Below are 25,802 nucleotides of genomic sequence, written 5' to 3'. Positions count from 1 at the left end.
CTCTTTATGAGGTCAGAGTTCGAGATACAGCACAAGTTACTCAATAAGCATACAATAAGTTGCACAAATACAATTCTACCCTAGAAGCCTCACGAACCATATACTAAGTAAGTGGTATAAGAACCACTTCAGGAAAGGTGAATAGGCCTAGGGCCTAGAGAATCGCTTGGGCTACACTAGACAACCAAAGGTTAGGAAGTAGGAGTCCCACAGGATGCGTGTGCAGTGTCTAAATACACCCGCGAGTTACCATATACTTTCAATGGGAACGTTAAAGTTACAAAGTAGTAGATTTCGGACACTTCCAGGTGGACTACGGGAAAACCCAGTTAAACTAGGACACTTGGATAGTTATTACCCATGGGAGCACCGGAGTACTTGAGTTACCTCACCCAGGGAAGCCGGTGCATAGGTGTTCTTTCTTGTCGGGTTTCATCGATCAATCCTATGGAGAGCTGCAAGAAAGTGCTGCAAGCGACCAGGAGGAAAGTGTCCGGATGGATCCAAGGGTGGATCGGAGCAGTGAAGAACCTTAAGGCAGATGGGACACAGTCTGGGCCACTAACCAGTGACCAGGAAGGAACCAGGCGATGTTGAGATGCAATCAGGTGAGGAGATGAAGCTTGTCTCTGCAGCCACGTGGACCAGGAGGCGTCGACAATGACCAGGAGCTGGATACGGACTGTCCCATGAAGGATCTAGCTGTTGGCAGTGTCGGTTTCCAGATTGGACCCAACAAGCCTTGGAAAAGGCAATCCACGCAGGAAGGGAAGATCGGCTTCTGTTCAGACCGATATACAGCGTTTAGAACGCAAGCATTACCACGGAATACCTTTACAACGCGGGCGTAACAACGAAAGTTGTTACCACGTATTGCACTGGGGGGCGCTCAAGGATAGTAAATGATTTAATTTACTATCCCAACACCTTCTCTACTATCCACGGGGACTGGTGTTGGAATAGTAAATTAAATTAATCAATTTTGCGCCCCCCAGCGCAATGCGTGGTAACAACGTTCGTTGTTACAAACGCGTTGTAAAGGTACGCGTTGTCAATGTATGCGTTCTAACGTCATACATCCGTTCAGACCAGCAAGGTCTGGGGAGCTTCCCCTTTACAGGAAAGCAGGAGCAAGCCCAGAGCAACCAGGCAAGTGGTGTTGTTTCAAAAGGATGTGTCCTGGAAGGCCACTAGCCAACGGGCTAGCATCCGAGAAGATGCGTTGAGGAGAAATGCAGGCGCAGGCCCCACTCGGCACGTGGAGTGTGGAGGGCTGAGCTTCAGTGCACTTACTGCTCGAGGTTGGGGCTTCTCAATCCCCAATGCACAACCTCGAGGACACCTCAGAAGCTGCACAGTTAGCAAAAAGCAGGTACTGCAGGAGGTCCGGTCCCACGTCTCTCGTGTCCACCACAGGTCTCAGCTTTGCTGTGGATGTGGGTTGGAGTCAGGGAAGTCTGGAAGTCCAGAGGCTGCGTTGCTAAGTCTTCGGGTTCCGGCAGGAGCATCGACAAAGCAAACTGGCAAGTTACTGTTGGTGCCTGTTTGCACAGGGTGGTCACTCCTTGACCACAAGGGAGATGTCTTCAGTCTTCCAGTTGAAATGGAGCGTCGCAGGTCCAAGAGTTCATTTCAGAGTTTCTTCCAGGATATTCTAATGTCTCTAGACACAGCTCCTAACTTTATACTAATCTAAGGGGCTGGATTACCTGCTAGGTCCCTCCTATGGGTGGAACCTGGGAAGGGGGTGCTTACACCCCTTTCTCTTTGTCCAGTTTCTCGCCAGAGCTAGGGCTGGAGTGCCCTAGCAACTTGTTTGAACCGGGCTATGCATGGAGCACCTTGTGTGCCCCAGGCAGTGTCTGGAGACAGCAGTTTCCATTGAACCCACCCTGCCCCAATCCACTACAGGCTGTCTGGGGAGGTGCCAGCACCTCCCTTGACAGGAAACCTATTGTCCAGGCCTCCCCTGCCGGAGTTTCGTCCAGCAGCAGGAGGTCAGACTCGTGTCTGTGGCAGTAGCATCCATTTTGTGATGCTGAGGCTCTGTTTAACTTTAACCGGGTAAAGCAGTAACTACATGTCTTTTCCCACTAGAAGGGTGGAATGCTACCCCCGCGCCAGGACTGGTGGAGTGGGAGGTAGTATTCCAAAGTGTTTGATACCTTACACAACATGTTTTGATAAACCCAAACCAAAGTTAGCATTAACCGCGAGGATTATAATGCACTTAAGAGTATATGGTATGGCTATATCATAAAACAGCTATAAGGACATGGTTCAGAAAGCTGCAGACAGGCTCAGCTCATGCTAGAGCACCATCTCACATAAAACCAAGCACTCTGCCTTCAGGATTGTTAAGGCCTGCCATAGGAGTGACTTATAGGTATATATGTGTCTATATATAAGGGTAGATATAGGAATACTATATCTAAGCAAAGGGTGATTACACCACCTTGCCCAAGCTGAGTGTCCAGCCTGTGGTGTCAGTTTGGATGGCCAGCCAGGGGTGGCATAATACATGCTGCAGCCCCTGGTAGGCCTTTGATGCACCTATGCCCTGGGTACCTATGGTACACTATACAGGGGCTCACAAGGTGACCCAATATCCAATTAGATATGCACCTAAAGTACATGGAGTCCATTTTACAGAGAGAGCAGATAGCCTGGGGCCCTGATTAGTAGGATCCCGGGTCAACTAAGTCAAAAACCAGCTAAACACTAGGCAAAAAGTTGGGGTAACCATATAGTCAGATATCCACCTTTCTACAATAGGCCCTTAAAGAGCAGTAGGAAGGGAGATGAGTGGGGAATGTTAAGTGTACTTATAACTCACTATTTTGTGAACTAATTTTTTTAGGACCTTTAAAACAGAGACACGGTGTGTGTGTTTGTTTTTGTCTGCAGGTTGAAGGTAACAGAAGCTTCTCTGGGGAACAGTCTGCTTCGCTACAGCTACTGGAGATTGAGCAGAGTTTCACTGAGGCTTGTTTTGAGACCTAACCTGTGTGTGTTTGTTACATTGATAATTGTCCCCTTCCCAAACTAATAACCCACTTTCTGACATTACCATCTTCAATAATGAGGATTTGTATCATAAGAACATTATTATGAACATATCGAATATTCGAACAATAAATTGATGGAAACCAATTTGATTTTTTTTTTGATTGATGTCGAATTAATCAGTTGGAGATTGTGAAGAAACCAACGTGTTTCAATGTGAATTGAGCGCGCATCTTAGTGGGCAGGTGACTCTTTTCCACTCTACGTTGTTGCATTTAAGGCATGGCCAGACTCTGTGCGTCAGATTTGGCGGCAAACAAATTTTTCGTAAAATCTGGATACAATTTGTTTATTTGAGTGCACGGGGATAACACAGCATTTCATTACCATCTTCAGAACATATTGCACAATGAGTACATGAAACATCACGACTGCTCCTGATTTCATGTAGAAAGTTTAATTGTTTGTTTTTAGACGAGCGCTAGCCTATTTTTGGGCCTGTTCACCAGCACAGCCATTGCCTATGTCTAGGCGACAACATGCGTAAACAGCTGAGTTGCTGCCGGCATGAGCTATAATATAACCTCCTCAGGACATATATTGCATGGCCGCACAAGGGTGTATGAAAGCATCCATACCATATTGTATGACAAATCGAATAGCAGACAAGTGAAAAAAATTGTTTGATAGCTTGGTAATAAACTGTGTGACAATCTTAACTCAATATGCATTAAAGAGTAGTGTGCCACCTGTCCGTAAAGCCATTCGGAGCCTCGCCCGGGGGTGAAAGTGCTATATAAAAGCCACAATGATTCATTACAGTACAAAATGTTACAGTTAAGAAATAAGAACAACAAAATTCCCAAAGGAATTTATTTTAGGGAACTCTATTTAATGCTTAAAATGTTTTAAAATCAGGGCACATCTAATAGAGGACTCAAAAGAATTTGGACATTTTTTAAATTTAAAGCAGTCCATGTCAGTGAAAAAGTAAGCACACCAAAGCTGTGGGTCTCAAAAACAAGCTCTAAACACAATTCTTTTTCTGGGCATCAAAACAAATCAATAACTGTTGGAAACTTTTTAAACAGAGGATTTTATGAAATGCTTTACTTTAAAAACATAGTTCTACTCGCTTGCAGCAGCAAATATACGGATTTAAATGTTTGATGAAAACAAATGTCTCCTTCCAAACGTGTTGCGAAAGTTCTATACATTCTTTTCTGGCACTCCAAATGACCCCAGATCTCCAGTGAGTACTCCTTGGACACCACAAGGAAGGCATTTGACCACTTTGAGTCTGGACCAGAATCAAAAGTTCAGTTCCAGCTGTTTTTTCTTGCAGAGATGTCCTGAATGTTCTTCCATCTGTGCATCAGCAGGAGGTCAGCTTCTCTGACCTTGAGGGCAAACATTAGACTTTGAGTTTCAATGCACCGTAAGAACAGTTTCCAGTACCTCAAAATTGATTTTTTGACAGTACCAAAAATGATTCAAAATGTCAATTGGATCGTGCCTCATGTTGAATAACCACTTTTTAATCCCTCACAGTGACCAAAATTGCCATTTTTACAGAGTTTTGCTTACTCAATAGCTTCATTTTTACATTTTCCACAGTTGTCTCCTTGTCTTCTCACATTTCATTATCAATCTGAGTAGTAAGTGAGGAGAACAACATTATATAGGACTGGACCACTCGTGATAGGCTGGATTCACTAAATAAATCATATCCAAATTCCCACACAATTTTCCCTGAGTACTTTTCCAACAATATTATTAAGTTCCTGTGCATTGACCTATCACACAGTCATATTTTCTGTCTTTCCAAAATGGCATTGGAGGACCTAGTCCAAATGTCCCTCTCCCTGATTTCTAGCCTGACACTACTCAACCCTTGTGTCCCCCTCATGATCAACGTGATGCAGCCCTCTTGCAAGCACAGATCTGTTATTTCTGCCATGGATTGAGGCTGCTGGTTGTCTGTGTGCCCAGTTTACTTCTAAAGGATTCACTGGGACTGACCCCTTTGGCAAGCTGTTGTGGAATAAAAGACAGATTTCATGCTGTCAGGATTGGCTGCTTGGAGCGGTCAAACATTCATCACCAGGTTCCCAGAACAAAGACAGAGCCAAGCTGTCACTTCATTGTTTATACAAGTCTTTCAACAGTGGCATTCTGCTTTGACACAGAGTTGCCAAACAGTAGAGACCCTGAACTGAGGAAGTGTATTGTCTTGGGAGAGGATGTATGACATTACAACGCATGCTTTTACCACGCATGCCGTTACAATGCAGTTTTTACAACGCATACCATTACAACGCATAGCGCTTTGGGATGCTGGATAGTGAATAGTTTAATGTACTATTCCAACTCCAGTCCCCGTGGATAGTAGGGAAGGTGTTGGATAGTAAATTAAATCTATTCCCTATCCTAGAGCGCCCCCCAGCGCAATGCGTTGTAATGGTTTGCGTTGTAATGGTTGCGTCGTAATGGTAGTGCGTTGTAAAAGTTTTGTTGTAAAGGTTGTTCACCCTTGGGAGATCCTCAGACCTCATGTCTTTTCTGAATTGAAAGTAAGTCTGGAAGAAAGTAATTAAAGGTGTTTTTTGAGTAGTTCAGCCAGGATACTGATGCTAATAAGCACGTTTCTGCTAAATGTTTAAAAGGCTGAATATAACAACTTTTCAAACACTACTTAATGTAACATATACATTAAATATCCCTAGACAGTGATTTTTATTTGTACCAGTTAGTTAAATGTCTCGTGACTGAGTCGACTAGCTTCTCACAAGCCAAGGTTAGGGTTAGAGAAGTAGACTTTTAAAAGTACACCAGCTTCCCAATTTGTAAGGAGGCTGCAGTTGTACTCTTAACATAGCACTGAGCACAAGTTTCTCTTTAAATCATGCAAGTAAGTGCAACTTGATTGCTTTCTGGTTGAACATTGTGCAGTTGGCTGTTGCCGCTACTATGCACACTAACAGCTCAGCTGTTTTACCTAGAGTCAAATGTAGTACTTAAATGACCGATATGTGTACAGATGACAAGCCGAGCGCAGATGTGGCCGTAGTGCCAAAGGGCTGCTGCCCAGTCTATACGCTATGTTTTTAGTGCCACAAGTGGGGGCTGAGAGATTCACAACAGCCCACATGGAGTATTTGACTTTTATGCTGCCTGTGCAGCTTGTATGAACATGTGGTAGACATACAGAAAAGTCTAACATGGCAGTTAATTTAGTCAAAATTGTTACCATGTTTGTGACTTGTGCTGCCCCCACAAATCTAGCTAAGGATACAACTTAACTTTTAAGCATTCGATTTCAAATTCCTTCACGTTTTCAGACCAGTACAAACAAATTAAATTTGCATTTCCATAAATATATTTACAGAGGTATATTTAGAAATGTTGAAAAACTCTTACATATGGGTTTCAGGTGCAAGTGTCCGTATAATAACAATAGATTCGTTGCTGTTAATACATTGACACTTGCAATCAAAAAGCCCATCTGTCAGTGTGTCATTGTGTGTCACTGAGCTTCAACATTTCCAGAGACATTACAGGTTACTTGACCTGTGAACACACACCACCTCCTTAGAGCTGGGACAAACACATATCACGAATAATTTGTTGTAAATAATATATTTATATATATAGATACATATCTCCCACTTGGAGTTTGGGAAGCTAAGATTCACTGCTCATGGGCGGTGCTTTCACTGTATTTTTATGAGCCGCTGTAAACGTTCTACCTAATCTACAGTCCATATTGTATACAACTCGAGCAAATCTATAGATACAGTTAAAGTGCTTTTATTCGTGTTAGCCGAGAAAAGAGACAAGTCTTGACCCTGATGGGTGTGTGATCAGGACCCAGCAGAGTCGAAGTCCCTCAGAAGTGCTGTATCCAGCGTGGACTCTGGATCAGGTTGAAAATCTATCTATCTATCTATCTATCTATCTATCTATCTATCTATCTATCTATCTATCTATCTATCTATCTATCTATCTATCTATCTATATTTCTATCTATCTAGCTATCTATCGATCTATCAAAAAAAGATATATTGATATATATATATGTGATCAAGCCTGCCGTTTGGCAGTTGAAACGCGTCATGCACTTGCACTTTTTATGATCTGCACGAAATAAAGAAGAAGATTTTTCCCCGCATTTGTGGTCCGTACCTGCTTTCTGGAGTGAGATTGCTGCAGGACTGTGGCTGTCTTGATATATATATATATATATATATATATATATATATATATATATATATATATATATATATATATATATATATATACATATATATATATATATATATATATATATATATATATATATATATATATATATATATATATATATCTGCTAATACTATTCGATTTTCTAAATAGTTGCAGACCCTTTGAGTTGTGAACCCGCACATGTACACGGACTAACGGCTAAGAAATGATGTTCTATATGATTCAGTGATTCAGTAATTGGCATGTCGTCAAAATATTTTGAATTGAATTAATGTGTAGGTGTCCTTTGGGTGGACATTTGCGAATTGTTGCTGGCAGCACTTTGCTTAGCCTTACAGCTCACACAACAGAGTATGGCATTTGCCGCCGCTTTAAGCTTGGAGTTACTGAGGATCAGGATAACACAGTGGGCAGAAGGGTAAGCCTCTTCCACTATGGGGGAGATCCAGTCCCAACAACTATGCGCTGTTATGCTGTTGCTGACTTTGAAAACGAGGATGATGAAATAGACCACGAAGATGAAGGTGAAAGCCAGCACACTCTTTACAGCCCGGTAGTGAGCCTCCTTGTGAGAGTTTCCCAAACCAACATCATGGTTCTGCCCCATATGCCAGGTGTGCCTGCCCAAGGATGCCACCAAGAGACTTGACGAGATGCAGAAGATGAGGAAAGGTAGTGCATACCCCACTGTATAGACATAGATCATTTCCGCATCATAGCAGCCGTCCCCATAGAAGCCATCAGGATCCTGCCAATTGGGCTCGCGGATGCTGGTATCATCGCTGCTATTGTAGTAGCATATGTTATAGAAATACCACGGAGCTGGTAGACTCGACGCCAGTGAAATCGCCACAGAGCATGCCATCAGAAGGGGTATCAGCCTTGGGATCCTTTCCTTGAGCCAGAGGAACACCGGGTGGGTGAAACTGGCAATCCTCGTACAGTAGAACACATACAGCCACGTGGTGAACCAGAAACAGATGTAGCCCAGGCTCATATCTACAGCTAACAAAACCCTACCCATAGTTTCAGCAGCACCAGGATGAGGGTGAGACAGGTTGATGGCATGTTGCACCAACTTGGTGGAAAGCTTCAATAACCGGACCACGCCCAGGCTGATTAGGATTATATCCCTGATGTTCAGCTTGTTGCTCCTCTTCCAGTCTAGAACATGTATGCCAACTATGAATGCATGCAAGAGAATCCCAATCAAGCACTCTGTTCCTGGGATGACCTCCTGCAATGCATCAAGCGTTTTCATCTTCAATCCCTCTTCCAGCAAGATCTTCGAAGGATGAACCATGCAGGTCCAGGTAGCAGGCAAGTTTGCAATAATATGCCACTGGGATGAGGAGCTCAGGCATTTGCCTAATCACCTGAAGTGAGAGAACAACATTTGGATATATTTCCAATGAAAAACTAGCAGCTCTCCAGGCATTCAAATCTCAGAAGCTTGTTGACACAACTACCTCGTTAGCCCTGAAGCCTCCACTCTGGTGTACTGAAGCATTTCAAAACAGAAATGCAAATTCCCATATCTAAAAACAGCAAGACAGACACCTCAGCCGATGGGGACATGTTGGAAAAAAGAACAAAATACATTATTTACTTCTTTTGAGTGTTTCTTTTGGGTCGAACGTTGATAGAGGACATGTGCTTTCAGTTTTTGGCACCTCGAGTTTGCATTTCACTCTAGATTTCCTGTTTAACAAAATTCATTCTAATTTTACCTGGAAATTGGCAATTTTTGTATTGTATTTCATTCTGTGTCTTCTTAAAAAACCATCAAACTTCATTCATTGCTGGGACAGAAAGGAAACTATTCTCCTTAGACTTTCCTATTGACTTAATTATGAAGTTATTTGTAAAGCTCAGATACGAAGGGGATCAAGTACTCTCAGATGCCAAGGGGATCAAGTACTAGGGGTTTCAACATTCACCATATCCATATCAATGTATAGAAGGCCAATGAGTTTGCGATCGAATTAACAAGTAGTAGCATCATTTGTTCTCTACCTCTTTCCATACGTGGAGTTGTCAAGTATGTAAGTGGAAGGCATACCCCTTGCAACACACGTGTACATGTTAGATAAAAGAGATGTATATTCAGTGTCGGTGTCAGTGGGGTTGGGTGAGCCATGCCACCCAAGCTAGTGTCATTAGTTCTTGCAGTTCCCCCGGTGCCTTCTATCCTTCTTGTCGGGGTTGCATACTTTGGGGTCACTGGGTATCTCTTGTCTTTCGTCTAGGTTGAGTCCCTGAGAACAATAACGTTAATGGTTGTATGTCTGCCCAAGCCATGATCCTTGGCACCCAGGCACCTGCGCTGCAAATCATTTAGGGCCTCATTTATGAAAAGTGTTGCATCACTGCTATAAAACAGTGATCAAACACTTTTCACTGCGCCCTCCTTGCGACACCATGGATGTGCCTTATTTACTGTGCGGAGCTTCATGTCGCAAGGATTGACAGATGCGTCAGGGATCCTGACGTATCTGCCGGCACAAAACTAACGCATTGCTAGTGTTATGTTGTAAGCATGATGCAACTCCAGCAATGCATGGGGGCGCCTATAACTATTGCACTGCGTCACTCATACACCTGCTATGATGCTGGCGTAAGGTTTTGATGCAGTGGCGTCCTAGAAGTGGCGCAGTGAAATCTGATAGATTTGACTGAACCACTTCTACTAGGCTTTCATGTGGGGTAACGCCCACCCTGCATACATTATACCTGACGCAGGTATAATATGGCACAGGGGTATACAAAGTGATGCATCTGCCTAGATGAGTCACTTTGAAAATATGGTGCAACATGGTGCATTATTTACGCCGTCACTGCATCACGAAAAGTGACGCAACAGTAGCGCAAAGGTGTTGCAAGGGGCTCATAAATAAGCCCCTTAGAGATTTGGGCTTAGGTTGCTTGGACAGCAATCGCTGTATGGCAATCTAGTCAACTCACTCACTCTCTGCACACTTGGCCAGTATCTGTAGTGTTGCCTTTAGTTTGGCGGAGACACCAGCTATTTTATGTTATCGAGTCTAACCCGCCAGACATTCCTTTATTGGTGACCTGACGTCACCCGGAGCAAACCAAACAAATCAAACTCACAGGGTACACATGGCTCATACCATCTTTATATACCCAGTATTGCACTGTGCGTTACTACACTACTCCCAAAAACACAACAAACAAAATTTCACACAAACGGTTCCCACATAATATTGTTCAAGCATTCAGTACAAACGCCCTGACCTCAAACACCGCCTGTTTCCTGCACAAAATCATGGTACTTCTGGGAAGGGGTTAGGTCTGCGCAGAGATGGCATCAGTGATGACCCTCTTGGTGGCCCAAAACTGCCTCTACAGAGACCTCCCTCTGGGTTAGAACTTCCTGGCTGGAATCAGTTCATCCAGTCATCGCTCTAGCTTACTGGTTGGTTGGCAGCAGCTCATTTCCTTCAGCAAACTCAGTACCACCACTGGGACACTCACTACCTCCTGTTGAGTTGTTGATCTCCTCTAAGCCTGGCAATGCAGGGCTGTGGTTTAAGAACCTTATCAAAACAATTAAGTCCCTTGAGATGTCCAGCAGATCATAATGCCCTGTATCTGAGTGACCGTCTATGAGGCTCATTAAATAGTGAACTTACTCCTTGGATACCTGTTTTTTACGTTTACCATCTCTCCCACCTACAGTTTACTTTTCTTTTGCTCATCAGTGCCTGCTGACCACAGCATTCTCTCACCCCCAGTATTGGTAAGTCAGGTTTCCTGACAGCCCCTCTCGTAGCCTTTCCAGATGATGTGGGTTTGTGTGTACAACCCTCTGGCCTAGGCTGGCCAGACCTATGGTGAGGCCCATGGTCACATGCAGTCTGATGGTACTATCTCAGGAAGGAACTAATGGTCCACTCTACATTCTGGTTGGTGGCTTGAACCATGCGGATGTCGTTTGACAAAGTGCTCATAAACCTTTCTGTTTCGCAGTTGGATTACGGCTACCGGGGTGTGCTCTTGCGATGCTTGATCTGAACAAATCTGAAGTAGTCTACTAGTTCCTGCCCCTGGAACAGAGAACCATTGTTAATTTGGATCTCCTGGATGAGTCCAAAGATAGCCATGATTTTCTCAAATTTTGGGATTACCTCACTGGCAGTAGTGGTAGAAATAATTTCAACCTCAGGGTTCTTGGAGTGATCATCAATTACTGCAAGCATGTAGAGGCCATTTGGCATGCTCCTGAAGTCAGTGCTGGCCCACACCCATGATGACTGGGGAATTGCCTCTGTGATAATAATATTATGGAGGAGGCTCAGGGCTCTCCATGGCCTGGCATATCTCTCATGGCTGAACAGTTTCTTCCACCATTTAGTTCAGCTGTGGAAGTAAACTTGGCTCCTAATTACGATATTGCTCGTGAGCGTGCCATTTGCCAGATGGATAATCTGGCTAATCAGGCTGTGAAGAATCACCAGCCAAGGCATCAAAGGAGGCAACCTTCAGCAGGGACAGCTAGCTCATGTCGGACATAGTAGAAGGATGACAGAATTTGTCGAGCTTCTGGTGTCCAATGTGACACATTTGCCTTCAGGATCTTCCAGTCCCCTTTTCAGGTGTCTTCCACTGCCAATTATAGGAAATGATCTGCTTCTGTGAATTTCAGGATGTCATTAAGTGATATCATCAATGTCCGAAATTTTGCAGTAACCAGTCAAATTAGTCTTATGCACACCTCTGTTTCCTGAGCTCTTGCTTCTTCTTCATGGGTGACAAATAGATTGTTGGGTTCTGAGCATCCAGCTTGTATTTAACTGAGTAAAAATACTCCTGAGGTTGTAATATAAATTTTTCTATCAGGAGTGGCGGGTTTGGATGCCGAACCTTTAAACAATTGGATGAAGGTTTATGGTCAGTGTAGACAATGAACGGATGTCTGTAGATATATAAATGCAGACACCCCCAGTGAATGCCCATGGTCTCTTTTACAATCTGCCAGTACCACTGTTTTGTGGGGGTGAGGGTGCACCTGGCATGTGCTACTGGACCTCACTAATCGCAGGCCTTCTTTTGAGAAAGAACAGCTCTTAGCCCTATGGGGCTGCCATCCATTGCAAAGTCTGAGATTTTTATAGGGTCAAATTAAGACAGCATGGTATCCACAGAAAGGGACCTCTTGGTTCTTTGTAACGTCTTCTAATGCTTGTCTTTCTACACCCAGTGAATGGACTATTTTGTGAGCTCCTATAGAGGTGATGTGCATGTGGTCAGTTTCTTGATGAAACGGGCGCAGTAGGTACCCATTGCTAGAAAGCTTTGCACTGCTGTCACCGATGAATGGGCGGATACTTATGATGTGTCTCTCACCTCTGCTAGATCTGGGGCCACTTTATCTGCAAAGAGCTGGTACCCCAAACTAGCTGATGCTACCCTACAGGAATTTTTATTTTTTATTATGGAGGGTGGGACTACAGTCACTGAATTTTTGAAATTATCTTCAGAGGCATGGAAAATGTTCCTCAAATGTTGGGGCATGAACTAATATGTTATCCCTGACATTGAGGACCCCTGTGAGTCCCGCTAACACCCCCAATAATGTCCTGGAAGTCCTTGGCTGCACTCAAGAACATAAAGTTCAGCCTCTTCTATATGAGGAGGTCTAAATGCGTTGAGAATATGGTAATATAGCAGGGCTCCGGTGCCAGCATGAGTTGGTGGTATCCTGACCGTATGTCCTTCTTAGAAACATAACATGATCCAATGATTTCGATCAACAGGCCATTCACAGTTGGGGTTAAGTGTCTCTCCTGTTTTGTTTAAATCCGATGATTGGTGGGTGCATGTTGATACGCATTCTCACCTCTCCCAGTTACATTGGCTTGCGAATAATTACAAAGTTGGAGACCCAAAAGGTATGCCCTTTCACCCATTTGATGAAGTCTTCTGCTACCTTTTGACGTTCTTCCTCTATTTTCAGGCAGAACTGTAAGGCTACCCGGCAATGGCACAGTGCCACAGGCTGTAGGGACTGGTCCATATGGAGTTGTGCTAGCTTCCCTTTCAATAGCCGATTTCTTGGGAAAGCCCTTGAAACTCTTTCAGCAAGAATTCCAGTTCTGTCCCGTGGACACTGAGTGCAAAATGGATCAGTTACAGTCTTTCCATTGTTTGGCAGTTTAGCACCATGCCCTTCCCTTTTATTTTGACTTATACTTTGACAGTGGTAGTTTGCTCATCATACATAATGTCTGTTGTGACAGAAAAGTACTCCGCATTCTAATGGATCTGCACCCCTGCCCTGAGCGCCCCAACTGTACTGATATCTGGATCTCAAATGCTGATTTTTGTTGTCATAGACGAACACGGATCATGTGTTTGCACCTTGACATAAGCATGTCTCATGGACTAGGGAGTATGCCTAAAGTGCTGCCCCCATAATAGTAAAAGACTACTTCCTTCATCTGGAATTAAGCAGCACGAGGGCGGTGGGGCAGCATACTTTGTAGAGATCAGTAGGAGTGAACAAGTCCTTGTTAACCTGTATCACTGGGGAGAGGCCTACAGGCTCACTAATTCAGAGTTCTGCTGCTATGTGTGTAACTCACCCCTTGGCCTATATCGGTTTGATGTGGAGTGCTGCGCAATGCAGGAGTGGTGTACTTGCACTGGGTGTATGTGTGGCTGGGAAGGGTACAGTGCTGTGATAATGCAATACTATGCAGTGCATGCATGTTTAATACATGCGTTGAGTGTATTTGTCCCTGTGAGTGGTACAGTACATAGGGAAAACAGTGCTGGGCAGTGTGTGTATATTGGATGCATGCACTGGCGGTATGTGTGCCAGTGGGTGGTGCAATACTTGGCAGACTATGGGTTCCATTTTGAGAGAGCCATGCATGCATGGTGAAACATGAGGAGATGATACAAAGGAATCCTCTCAGACAGATTTGTGTATTGCTGCATTTCTGTAAACTGGGTTGGACACACACTGGAGAGGGTAGAGCCTGGCATCCCCCGTACATTTTAAAGGATGCTTTTTACAGTGCTGAAGGGGTCCTTCCTTTTCCCCAGGTGAGGCAGACATACTGGTTCCAGAGACAGAAAGACTCCGATATTTACAAGTCAGGCACTGGGCGCTTCAATCCCAAGTCCGCTCCATTGCAAATAGGCTCCTTTACCATTATGAGAGGTGGCTACTCACACGCACATCAGACAAAAAACTAATTTCTGATTTGTATAAGATGCTACAAGGGCGCCTAATACACACCTATAATCCCAGCAAGGCGCGGTGGGAGTGGGAGATCGGTAGGGTCCTTAGGCAGAAAGAGTGGGATAACATATATTACAGGGCCCAACATTCCTCATATCATATGGGGCTCACCAAAACCCTCACGAAGGTAGTCACATACTGGTACTACACCCCAGAGTGCTTACACGCGATGGATAAAACACAAGAGGCGCACTGTTGGCGGGGTTGTGGCCAAGTGGGCACCCTAGTACACTTATTGTGGGAGTGGGAGCATGTCCGGGCCTACTGGACTCAGGTCTTAGATGAAGTGGATAAGCATTTTGAGATAGAGCTCCAGCGCTTCCCAACGTATGTTCTGCTCGGCCTCCCCAACCCTTTGATGTACCCACTGCCGTTCCGTAGAGGCAGACAGATAGCAATAGCGTTGGGGTCAGCGACATAGAATATACTCATACATTGGCATACTTCCAATACCCCAACATTCACAGGCTGGCTACATCGTCTGTGGCATGTCCTCGGAATGGAAAAGCTAACGCTTACCCTTGCGGGGGAAGGACCCAAGTACAACGAACTGTGGCAGCCCTTTATGTCGCTACTGGTTACGGAATTTAGAGAGATTACCTGCCCCAGATATCTGAGGCTGTTGCGCCTCACAGGATCTCAGGGGGCGACCTGAAGGGGAAAGAGAGTTGCAGATGAACTTAGAAGTATTGGGCAATGGACGTGGAACACGGGGGGAGGGAGGGGAGGGGGTCGGTTGGGAGGGGGGCGTTTATGGGGATTGTTTTTCTTGGTTAGACAAGTTATGGGATGTGACACTATTTGAGGATGTACCAACTGTCGAGTTTCAATCTTTAGAATCGCTGGCCATGAGCGCCTACATCGAAGCTTTGATGGATAATAACTGATTATATGCTAATATATTTCTGTGTTGCACCTTTAAACCACAATAAAGAAATTTAAACTTAAAGAATGCTTTTTGACTTATGGAGAGGTCACAAAGAAGGGGCTGGGCACATCTTGTCTAATATTTTCTCCTCCACTTTTTCTCAGCCCCTGCTTCATGAATCACCTCAAACCTTTCCAGGAATGAGCTGAAATGAATGAACATTTTTTGTGGAAAGTTTTGTAAATATTACTCAAACAGTCCTGAGGTTATTATCAAAACACAAAATACTCTTCCTGTGGAAATTTTAACTTGTATATAACTACACAGAGGCGACCGCCACTGTGCAATAAAATAGCCACCTTTGTTGTAAAGCTGTCAAAATCTTGAATTTCAACAGACCATTATGCTTGTTCATAACTGTACATATTAATTTTGATGAGGTGTACGTTACTCTTACATTTAAACAATTCAATAAAGCATGCTGAAAGACTCAATATTCTATCTCGTTTTTCCACACTGTACCAAGCATCAATTATGTTATAAAAGGACAGCTGGATAATCCTGAGTCTCAATAAATTCTTGATATTAAAAGGGAATTTCTGCTACACCTACCTTCCCAAATACGGGGCTCAGTTGTAGTACTCATCATGAGCTCTAAACCAGTAGTTCTTAAACGTTTGACTACTGAGGTCCCCCACTGTATCGTTGTTGGAATCCAGGAACCCCCACTGAGTCATTACTGAAAGCCGGGCAACCCGGGCCTAAACACTTTCCATGATTTGAACTGCAAAACAATACATTAACAATACAGAAACAAGAATTAATCAAACAAATAAATGAATGAATAAATATTTCATTTAATTCATAAGCAAATATAAAACAAGCATTGTCACAGCCAATAGGTCCCGCCTCGTGGTCTGGTTCAGTATGTGGCAATTACGTTGAGGGGCGTAAGGTGTGTGCGGAATACAGTTTGGAAATAGTGTGCCTCTAGTGCGTGGGCGTCTCTTACGTCGCGGTGGGTGGGTACTCACGCAGTGGGGCATTCCTCTGCTTCCTGTGTAATCTTAGGGGTGTGGCTGATGTTGTGATGGACGTGTGCCACCGTCTCCTGAAGGGGGGTGTAGTCCATGCCTCTGACAGCCGTCGTCATGAAGAGCTTCACCGACCTGTACCAGCTTTCGGACAGTTAGGTGTGGAGGAGCCCCGCCCAGCCGGCAATGGAGCTGCCGCGGTCCAGCAGCCGAGTTCTGCCGGCCAGGCGCAGAGTGACGGTGGCGGGGCTGCAGGTGAGGAGGTCTGGCATTGGAAGCACGGGGAAAGGGATGACTGTTGGTCTAGGACACACCTTGGTAAGGTGTTTCACCTCCATTGAACTGAAATACTTATCCGAAACTTTGCATGCCTTGGAATTCGCTCAAAGTTTTACAAGAACAGGGACGCCAAAGGGGCATAGACCATAGCAGTTCAAAACAAGCGCTGAAAGACAAGTGCAAAATACTTATCCAAAACTTCACATGCATTGGAATTCGCTCAAAGTTTTACAAGAACTGGGACGCCAAAGGGGCATAGACCATAGCATTTCAAAACAAGCGCTGAAAGCCAAGCGCGGCCCGGCGGCTGCGAAAGTTAATGCGACGCGCAGCTTTTACCCTACCCGAGCGAGCAGCGGTGGGCGCGATAATTGCAAACAGATGGCACAGCTGCTCGCTCCCGCAAGTTAAATGCCATACATGCTCGAGGGCTCATTGGAAATAGTGCAGAATATGCACCAGTTTCCACAAAAGCCCAGAGTGATTCCAGGAGGTCACTCCAGAGCAGCGCTGGCGCGCTGCGAAGGCGAGACCTAAAAATGAAAATCTTATTAGGAAGGTTGGAGCGTTTAAAAATTTAATTGAGGTCACTCATCACCCATATTATATATTTTCTGATGCACTTCCACCTCTCCTACGAATCAATCTGAAGATACTAACTTCATTTTTGGCCTCCAATTTCAAATACCATCACATTTACAGAACGTTTTAAAATGTTCAAGTGCACATTTTTCTTCTTTATTTATATACATGTTAATAATCTGTTAATATTGTTTAATTTTCAAAGCTGTACCGACACCCTGAGTAGGCTTTGAGGAATCCGAGGGGTCCTTGGACCACAGTTTAAGAACCACTGCTCTAAACAATTTAGGTTAAACAAACAGTGGTTCTGCCACAACACACTTATCAAAGTTACATTTCTCCAAAATCTTTTATCTACTTCTACCATGGGATTTCATTGAATGTTATATATACATTTGTCTAAACACATATTTAAAGGAAAAGGCACAAACTAATTTTGAAGCATACTCAGATTTTATATGACAAAAATCATGTATCAATATGAAACAGGACATATACACATTTGTATATAGTGTAGAAGTGAGACAAAGGGAAGTGAGGTATATTGTACATAAATCACAGCATATTACAGTAGGTACAGAAGGATATTTGCATGAACAACAATTACATTCAGGCACTGTGTGAAAACATGGTGGTAATCTCAAGATGACCTGGAATTGTATTCCTTTTTTATTTTCAGTGGTCACGTTGCATTGTAGTGCTTCTAGCTATGTGTCGACGTTTTGACCCTTGTAATATTGCGCAAAATTAGAGCATCAAACTAGGCTCTTCCTCAGGACAAGAAAAAAGATAACCTGTGTATAGCCTGCATGAAAAGAGAAATATTTATTGAGAAATCATGTGTTTAGACCATCCATATTGAAGCTAGGTGAGGCTTATCTAGTTTGCTCACCTTGTCAATCTGGTCCCAAAAGGAATCCAATGGATTAAAAAGGGGGTTATTGAATTGCTTCCTCCTGGAGCTCGTAAGTAGCTGATAGATAATCAGTGGCGGGCACAGCGCTCTCTCAAACCATCTAAATGAATACATAGACCCCTTGTAATTATATTACACACAAAATTGAAATAAAAATGATCCCACTAACCTTTGGCGTTGTGCGTTCAGAGACATCAGGGAATTGCAGAAATTAAAAAGAGCAATCAGCCTCCAAACTGTCTCGTTCGGTCCGTTTTTCACGAAGGACAGGCACGAAGTGCTCGTAAATCGTCTAAAATAAATGTTTTATAAGCCGTCACTAGTGGTGTATATTTTACAAATACAACGGTGAAAACATAGATTAAAAAGAGGGGTTCTGACCTCCGGCGTGGAGCGCTCGGAGTCATGACTTGATTAAAGATTCAGCAGGGGGCATTTACCTCCCATGCGCTCGAAACCACTTAAGTCCCGGAACAAGATCGCCTCCATGGGCTCTGTGAAAGAAGAACAGTAATATGTTGCTCACTTGAGCCTTTCACCAATAACTGAAAAAATGGGGGGAACAAGTTCCACCTCCGTGGAGTGTATTTTACCTTCAATATGCTTGCTGACAGCTTTGCAGCAAGCGCGTCTTCTCGTGGTATAAGCAGGGCCGTTTCTAGGTGTTTTGCCGCCCTAGGCGAGAATTGAAAAATGCTGCCCCCTCCATTTTACTACCAACACTCTTTCCCCCTGTCATCCAGGCTAGAGGCCTCAATCATTTCCTGCTTTGATAGAGTTTCTATTATGCTCTTTTGGGTCTTTGTGAAGCATTTCACTTACACATTGGTGTTGGTTGGCACACATTGATGCAGTAAATCACTCTAGCTTGCTCTTACATTCCCTCAAAGGTGAAAAGGTAAATTGTGTTTCTTGAATGGATATCACATTCTTTGGAAATCCAACCATGAACATGAGTGCAAGAGGGGCCTCGCCATTATCTCAGAGGCACCACCTCGGAGTACATATTGGCATGGTCCACCACACCTTAGACACACTTATGACCTGTGTCCATCATCTCACATGGGACATCAATCAAAGATAGAAGCAATGAAGGAGCCTTGGAATGGCCTCTAGTCTTGCAACTCGCTTTAGATGTTGGGTATGGTGGTGCTACCTGGCTAGCAGAACAATAGCTCCAACCTGTCCTTTGTCTGTTTGGCTGAAAGTAACTTATGAGCTAGAATCAAGATAATGTTTCTGTGTGCCTCTAGAGCTACCAGAAAAGGTACTTGCACCTGTTCTGGTTTTATAGATTTGCTGTACGGTAGACCTTCCTCCCAGACCAAGCTTTGACTGCTAACCACACCAGTGGCAACTTGTTCTTTGACCCAGTAGAGTAGGACACTCTTCCTGTGTTTGTTTGAACTTCCACCTGTAACTCTGACAATGACCCTGAGTCCTATACAAGAGTGACCCCAGGGGCCTCAATGTCTGGAACAGAGGCAGCGGGCACCATAACAATATATTCTCAGACCCTTCTCTGGTTTGTACTACAATACACTCTCTAGATCCTTCACCTCCATGTATGGAGACAACCTCAGCCGAAAGCTGAAATGCTGCCTGTGATATCAACAGCAATGTTGTCCAGGGAATGCAGGCCTCTGACCATGGCACTAGCTCAGGCACAATTAGGTTATTGCAAAGCAGGCACCCAGCACTCTGTATCTGTTCCACAGCTATGTCGACCAAGACCATCTAGCTGTTGACCTCTACCACACCTCTGCTCATTTGCAGCGGCTGCTAGGGAAAGACTCGGACAATCTGCTCGAATTCATGGGCACCAGCAGCAAACCGAAAATGATTGCCGTGGGAGGTGGCACGAGGCAGCCCTAAGCCTGCTGCAGAGTCGATGGCCGAGACCAGACACACAGCTCTACGGCTGCCTGGACTTAGATCGGATCACCAAGAACAGTTAAGTAAAGTTAGTTTTGCCACCCCCACCTGAATATCTGTAAGAGTACTAGATTAGTGCCCTTCAATTTCTGGTACTGTGCAGTATGTTTAAAATCTTCTTAGTGTTTCTCGTTGCTGAAATCAGTGCATTTTCTGAAATGTATGTGCTTCCCTCATCTTTATGTTGCTTGCCAGAAAGTGTCACTCATAGTCCCTAAAATCAAATGTTGCTCATAATTACACTGAAATTATGCAAATTTCACACATAGCATTCTGCAACCTTGGCAGCTATGGTTTTAGTGCCTGGAATGAGCTGGCCCTGCACGCACTTTAAACCTCCCTTGGCTCCAGACAAGAACGCTCAACTTAATGCTTGCTTGCTTACTTTACTTAATACTTAGCCTGGGCCAGGTTATAACTAACTGACCAGGCCTTTAGCCCCCTATATTTTTTTTACATGTACCTGCCTGCCACAGCCGACCCAGATCCCACCCGGCCTCCCCCAGTACCTGATAGGCCTGCAGGGGGAACTCTCTCTCTCTCTCTCTGCCTCTTGCCGGCAGCGCGCGCACAGCCTCCACAGGCGAACGTGACGTGTCACGTCGACGGCGGAATTAAAGGCGCTACATTACCTGGCCTCACAGGAACTACACAGGGATTGCGCACGAGAAAGTCATGGAAGCAAGGACCTCCATCAAGGATCGCAGCTAATTTTTGATGGTAGATATGGGAAGGAAGCACTTAAAAAACAGGCATGGGGTTTTTAGTACTTCAGAAAATTGAAGGGCGCTCTACCTAGTGTGGACGCTAGCGTATGCTAGTTCTCAGGTTCAATGTGGTGCAAGCAGGCGAACGGAAAAGACCCCCCCTAACCGCTCAAACTAAGTTAGTAAACTAACTTACATAACAATAATAACAGCAATGCCTTTGCACACAACACACACAGTAATAAGACAGTATTTTCAGTAGTCAAAACAGTTTGTGGAAGGAGCCAGTAAGAAAGACAATCAGATTCAATTCAGGTGTAACAGAAATCGTTGTAGGTTTATTGGTTCCACAACCAGCCGACACGTGTTTCGTCGCGTGGGAACAAAATCACTGCGACTCCTCAGGGCTGTTTAGAAGACCTAACAGTCTATAGGTCTGAATATTGGGAAAGTTCACGGTCAACTTTTCATAGGTGATCCTATACGTCCCAGCCGGGTATGTGTTGTGGTAAAAGGAAGCTCTTGATAGCCCCTGTTTGCCCTGTGTCCCCCCTCCGAAAAAGTTTGATCGCATCGACCAATGAGCACCACATTTGGTACAATGAATAGTAGATGTTTGACATCTATTTCCTCCAAGTGTGGTGCAAACTGGTGAAGGAATGCCAAAGTTATTAAAGGGGAAGCTATGCGATTTACCATGGAGTGAGGTATCAGTCATAAATCCTTGGAGTGTCTGTGTATCAATGCACTATTGTGTCAGACTCATTATCCAATTTTGCACAGAGGCCATGCAAACATTGTGGGGCATTTACCTTGATATCTTTGACCCATACTCATTTTGTGTGCAGGCTGGGCATACCTTTTTATGTTTATGTAGGTCAATCTTTTAGCTAAGAATGTAACTACAGAGGCGCTTGTGTAGACCTATATGCATGAGAAAAGAACAAAAACCTGAATTTGCAGCGACATGCAGAGAACACACAACTTTATCTGTAGGTAATGATGAAGCAAGAGATCGACTGCCTAAAAGAAGTTCCAACTGGATGTCTTTATAGCCCCTAAATTAAACCCAGTAACAACTGAACTTTTCCTTTTTTCTTTTTCATGTTCCCATCCACAGCTGGACAGCTGCTGGTTCTACAGCATAGCTCTCACCATTTCCTCTCTTAGCTGCTAAGTCATTGGGGTTTATCCTGGGCAACAAACTACACCTTGACCTTCCTATCAAAAACATTTTCATAGGACCTCAACATCAATTGCAAGTTTTGAGGAACCTAAACAATTCTCCCTTGAAAGTCACCTGTGCTCGATGGTAGTTGGTACTTTGGTACTGACAACGCATGATTAACCGCATCGCTGCTGCGGTGATTTTTGCGCTGTGCTGCAAATTACCATTTTGCTGTTGTCATGACGAGCTCAGCTCGTCATCAGCACACGACACCCGTGGGTGATGACGAGCTGAGCTCGTCATCAGCATCGAAAGGGTTATGGAAATGCTCACCTGGCTTATGAGCCCACTAAAAGACCACATAGCTGTCAGATAATATAGACTCTGAAATCTGATCTTACAATGCACAGAAAAGGCACATACCATGAAGTGAAAATGTTTGAAATTATGATTTATATGCATCTATGATATATGTAATGGTCAAGTTATGCTCATATCAGCTATATAATTTGATAATAAGTGTATACATTTTGAAAATATGCTGTAACAGGCTGCTTTAACTTAACTACAGACCTATGTACATACAAATCCTCAGCTATATTGAAGACAAACTTCCCCTATCAGCAAATTATTGTTCCCTGCCAATTGAACCATCACCTGAACATGCCCTGTTGAAAGACAATCCTTCTCACACAGTGCCCTAAGGACTGCTTAGCTTTTAGACTTCTTTTCCCGTATATAGACAAACATTTTGGCAATTGCTAAACCTTGATCAAAGGCAGTCTACAAAATGTACTAAAATCCAGATCCCTTCACACAAAGCAAACAAGTGTAGAGCGAAAGAGAGAGAGATAAGCAGAGTACAACATTCTCAAGAGCCATCTAAGTGGTTTCTGCTCTCGAAAACCTGTTTTTGAAAAACAAGTCTAACCAATTCCTTCTCCAATACAATTTCCCAAATATGCAGACTAAAATCTCACACATTTCACTGACTGCTAGAAAGAGAAACACATACATTCAATACCTGAGAACAGTAATCATGAGGCTGTTTCAGCTTGTCTAGCCCTGAAAGCAACCCACATAGGGGATTCCATGCCTCACATATGGTAAGACCATTTATATCATTCCAGATTGTCATACAAGAACCTGGATCATCCTCTTGCCATATTGGATGGCTAAGATTCGACCAGCTATCAAACATCTGTTGGTTGCCATTTTTTGGCCAATAATCCAAAAAGCCTGTCGCATCTTAGCTGGTTGACCATCTGGAGTTATACAGCTTGTCTACCAAAAATGAAAGCAATCTAGCAAAAGAAGGGTTGGAGCAAGATGCCTGCACCTGTCGTAGTCAGTGACTCTTGAGTAGTGTGATGGTGCTTGGGAAACCTAGGAACACAACCCTATAAGTTCCTTTTAAGGACAGAGTCCTAAACAAACAACATAAGCTGTGGAATCAGCACCCATCAACAAAGTACTTCGGACCTGTTCATTTGATACGGATGCTTACCATTGCTCTAAAGGACATTATTTGCAATTATAAAGAAGTACTTTGTTGATGGGTGCTGATTCCACGGCTTGTCTACCAAACCAGTGTTGTTGGATGTTCATGAGTAACTGCTGTGGGTTGGATGATAAAATCAAGGGAACCACAGACAGCTACCACCCACCGCTGTCAAAAGACAATAAATTACAGAAGTAATTGTTGTCACAATAACAAGTTTTACAGAGTTCCCTGAGCACAAAAGTATATGAGTGTATCTGTTAGATTTACAGATGATATCAATTCGAACAATGATAGTCCATATCCATGTATCCAAGTTTGAAAAAAAGTCCTTATTTTATTTATCTTCCAGCTGCTCACGAAGACTTGTGGATACAGCAGTACAGTCCTGATATCAATTACAACAGCCAAACGCCAACACGTGTTTCGTCAAGGGGCATCACCCAATGACTTCCTCAGGGCAAAAGAATGATATCACTTGCAGATGTAAGAGCGGCTGAGTAACAGGAAATTCTAAAGAGCAATCCACCATAGGGTGGTATCGTAATATTTTTATTCCTCACTAGTGTCTTCAAGAGTCAATCAATCTTGTTGAAAAAACGATAGGCAAAGTAGGTCTGTGTATCTTGAGACCATCAAGTATGTCTCGAGCTCCCGTATATGATCAGTATCGTTAGGACGGCGTGTTGCTTGGAAACCGGTGCCAGATCTCACAAGCGGAAGCAATGGGGCACTTAAATATATATATATTTGACTCATATTTGAGGCCAGGGTGCAGAAGGAACCATCCATAACATGCTTGTGCTGATGCAGCCAAGAGTGAAGTGCTGCTGCTCTCCCCTCCATCTCTGTCTCTTTGCCTGCCTGGTTGATGGAGGCATGAGAGTGGGTGTAGGACCTGTTGGCGCATTGCCACTCTCTTCCCCACAGGACTGGTTTGCATAGGGGACCTGGCCGAGAAGTGTATGGACATCCTAGTCAGGTTGTTCTAATTTAGAGACTGCCCTTTGAAGGACTGGGTCTCAGGGGAACAGAGTTCCTGCTCACATGCTTCTCAGCGACTTTCTCAAAAACCTCCTGGAAATACTCCTCAGCTGTGAGTCTTTCTGCCTGCCTACTCATGTTTACATCTCAACAGGGAGACCTACTAGTGAAAAAGGGCTGAGCCTATTGGGTACTTAAGCTACTCACAGATTGTCTTTCTGTCGCCTATATTACTATTGACCATGGGCAAGCTAAAGCAGTCACGCTAAATCCAGATGGGGACACCAACAAGTACATAACAATGGGACTCATCCAAACTGTCCACCTCAACCCTTGCTGGAGCTGATGCTGCTGCTCAGTTTAAGGACAGCATAGGCGGCTCTTAGCCGTGCAAGATCCCATACAGTATCTGCAATGACAATAGACACAGTGCCGCTCAATGTCAGTTTACCACAGGCTGACCAACAGAAACTGAAAAAAAAAGGGCAACTGAGCCTACTTTGTCAGAAATGGAACTGGGATTAATGAGCTTCACAATCAGGTCAAGTATCTACATGATAAGGTCAGTTTCTCAGAATGCAGGGCAGAGGATGCTGAAGGGTGATCCTGCAGAAACAACAGGAGAGCGGTAGGGCTGCCATAATGAGCGAACATTCCTAGTGCTGCCCTATTCCTTGACGGCTGATTGTCCAATATTTCTTAGTAGGTTGGGCTCACAGGGATGCAGTTTCTCTCCCAGCCCTGGGGGGCACCTCTACGACCCATCATTGCAAAATAGTTGAACTATTGCAATAGGGATATCACATTCCAGAAAGCTAGTCAGTTTAGCCCCTTTTTTGATTAGCAGTACAACTATTTATATATATCCATATTGCACTTTGACAGTCCAAAAACATATGTATGTATGTACACTTAGTGGAAACCTGTTGTCATGTTGATAATTAAACATCCAAGTCTTGGAATAAAAAGGAGTCAAGGTGAGAGGTGATCCCTGAGTCAATGTCTGGAAGCAGTCTGAGCAATAGGGCTTTAGTAAAAGCCACATCAAGCCACACACCAAAAATAGCATGTGGTCAGTCTAACGAAGTGTGTCATGCATTTAATGCAGACTGTTTATTGGAATACGTCCATGATGGTGCATTACACCACTGTTTATTTTTCTACAGTATCAATCTTAAAAAGCTCCAGGATCAATGAACATGTGTTGGCTGCTTTCTTGCTAATCATTGTCCACCACTGTAAAACCTACCTTGCGCCAGTTTATGACACAATTGATAACCTGTACTTTTTTGCCTAGGGACCCA

At 43.9% G+C, this 25,802-nt stretch overlaps 1 protein-coding gene across 1 annotated transcript; it reads right to left on the bottom strand.

Moving 5' to 3' along the window:
- Positions 1-7,519: 7,519 nt before the first annotated feature.
- Positions 7,520-8,554, bottom strand: LOC147697133 (taste receptor type 2 member 40-like). The gene has a single exon (XM_086936110.1). It carries the CDS (start codon positions 8,552-8,554, stop codon positions 7,520-7,522), a length of 1,035 nt encoding a protein of 344 aa, XP_086792236.1.
- Positions 8,555-25,802: the final 17,248 nt, after the last annotated feature.

Source organism: Lissotriton vulgaris, chromosome 8 (genome assembly GCF_964263255.1).
Source record: "Lissotriton vulgaris chromosome 8, aLisVul1.2, whole genome shotgun sequence".
Lineage (NCBI taxonomy): Eukaryota > Metazoa > Chordata > Amphibia > Caudata > Salamandridae > Lissotriton > Lissotriton vulgaris.
Note: the sequence above shows the minus strand (reverse complement) of the source record. Positions and strands in the feature narration are given on the sequence as shown.

What these genes read in the sequence shown, in the direction of transcription:
- LOC147697133 (XM_086936110.1), bottom strand. Translation starts at nt 8,554, where the DNA reads ATGGTTCATCCTTCGAAGATCTTGCTGGAAGAGGGATTGAAGATGAAA.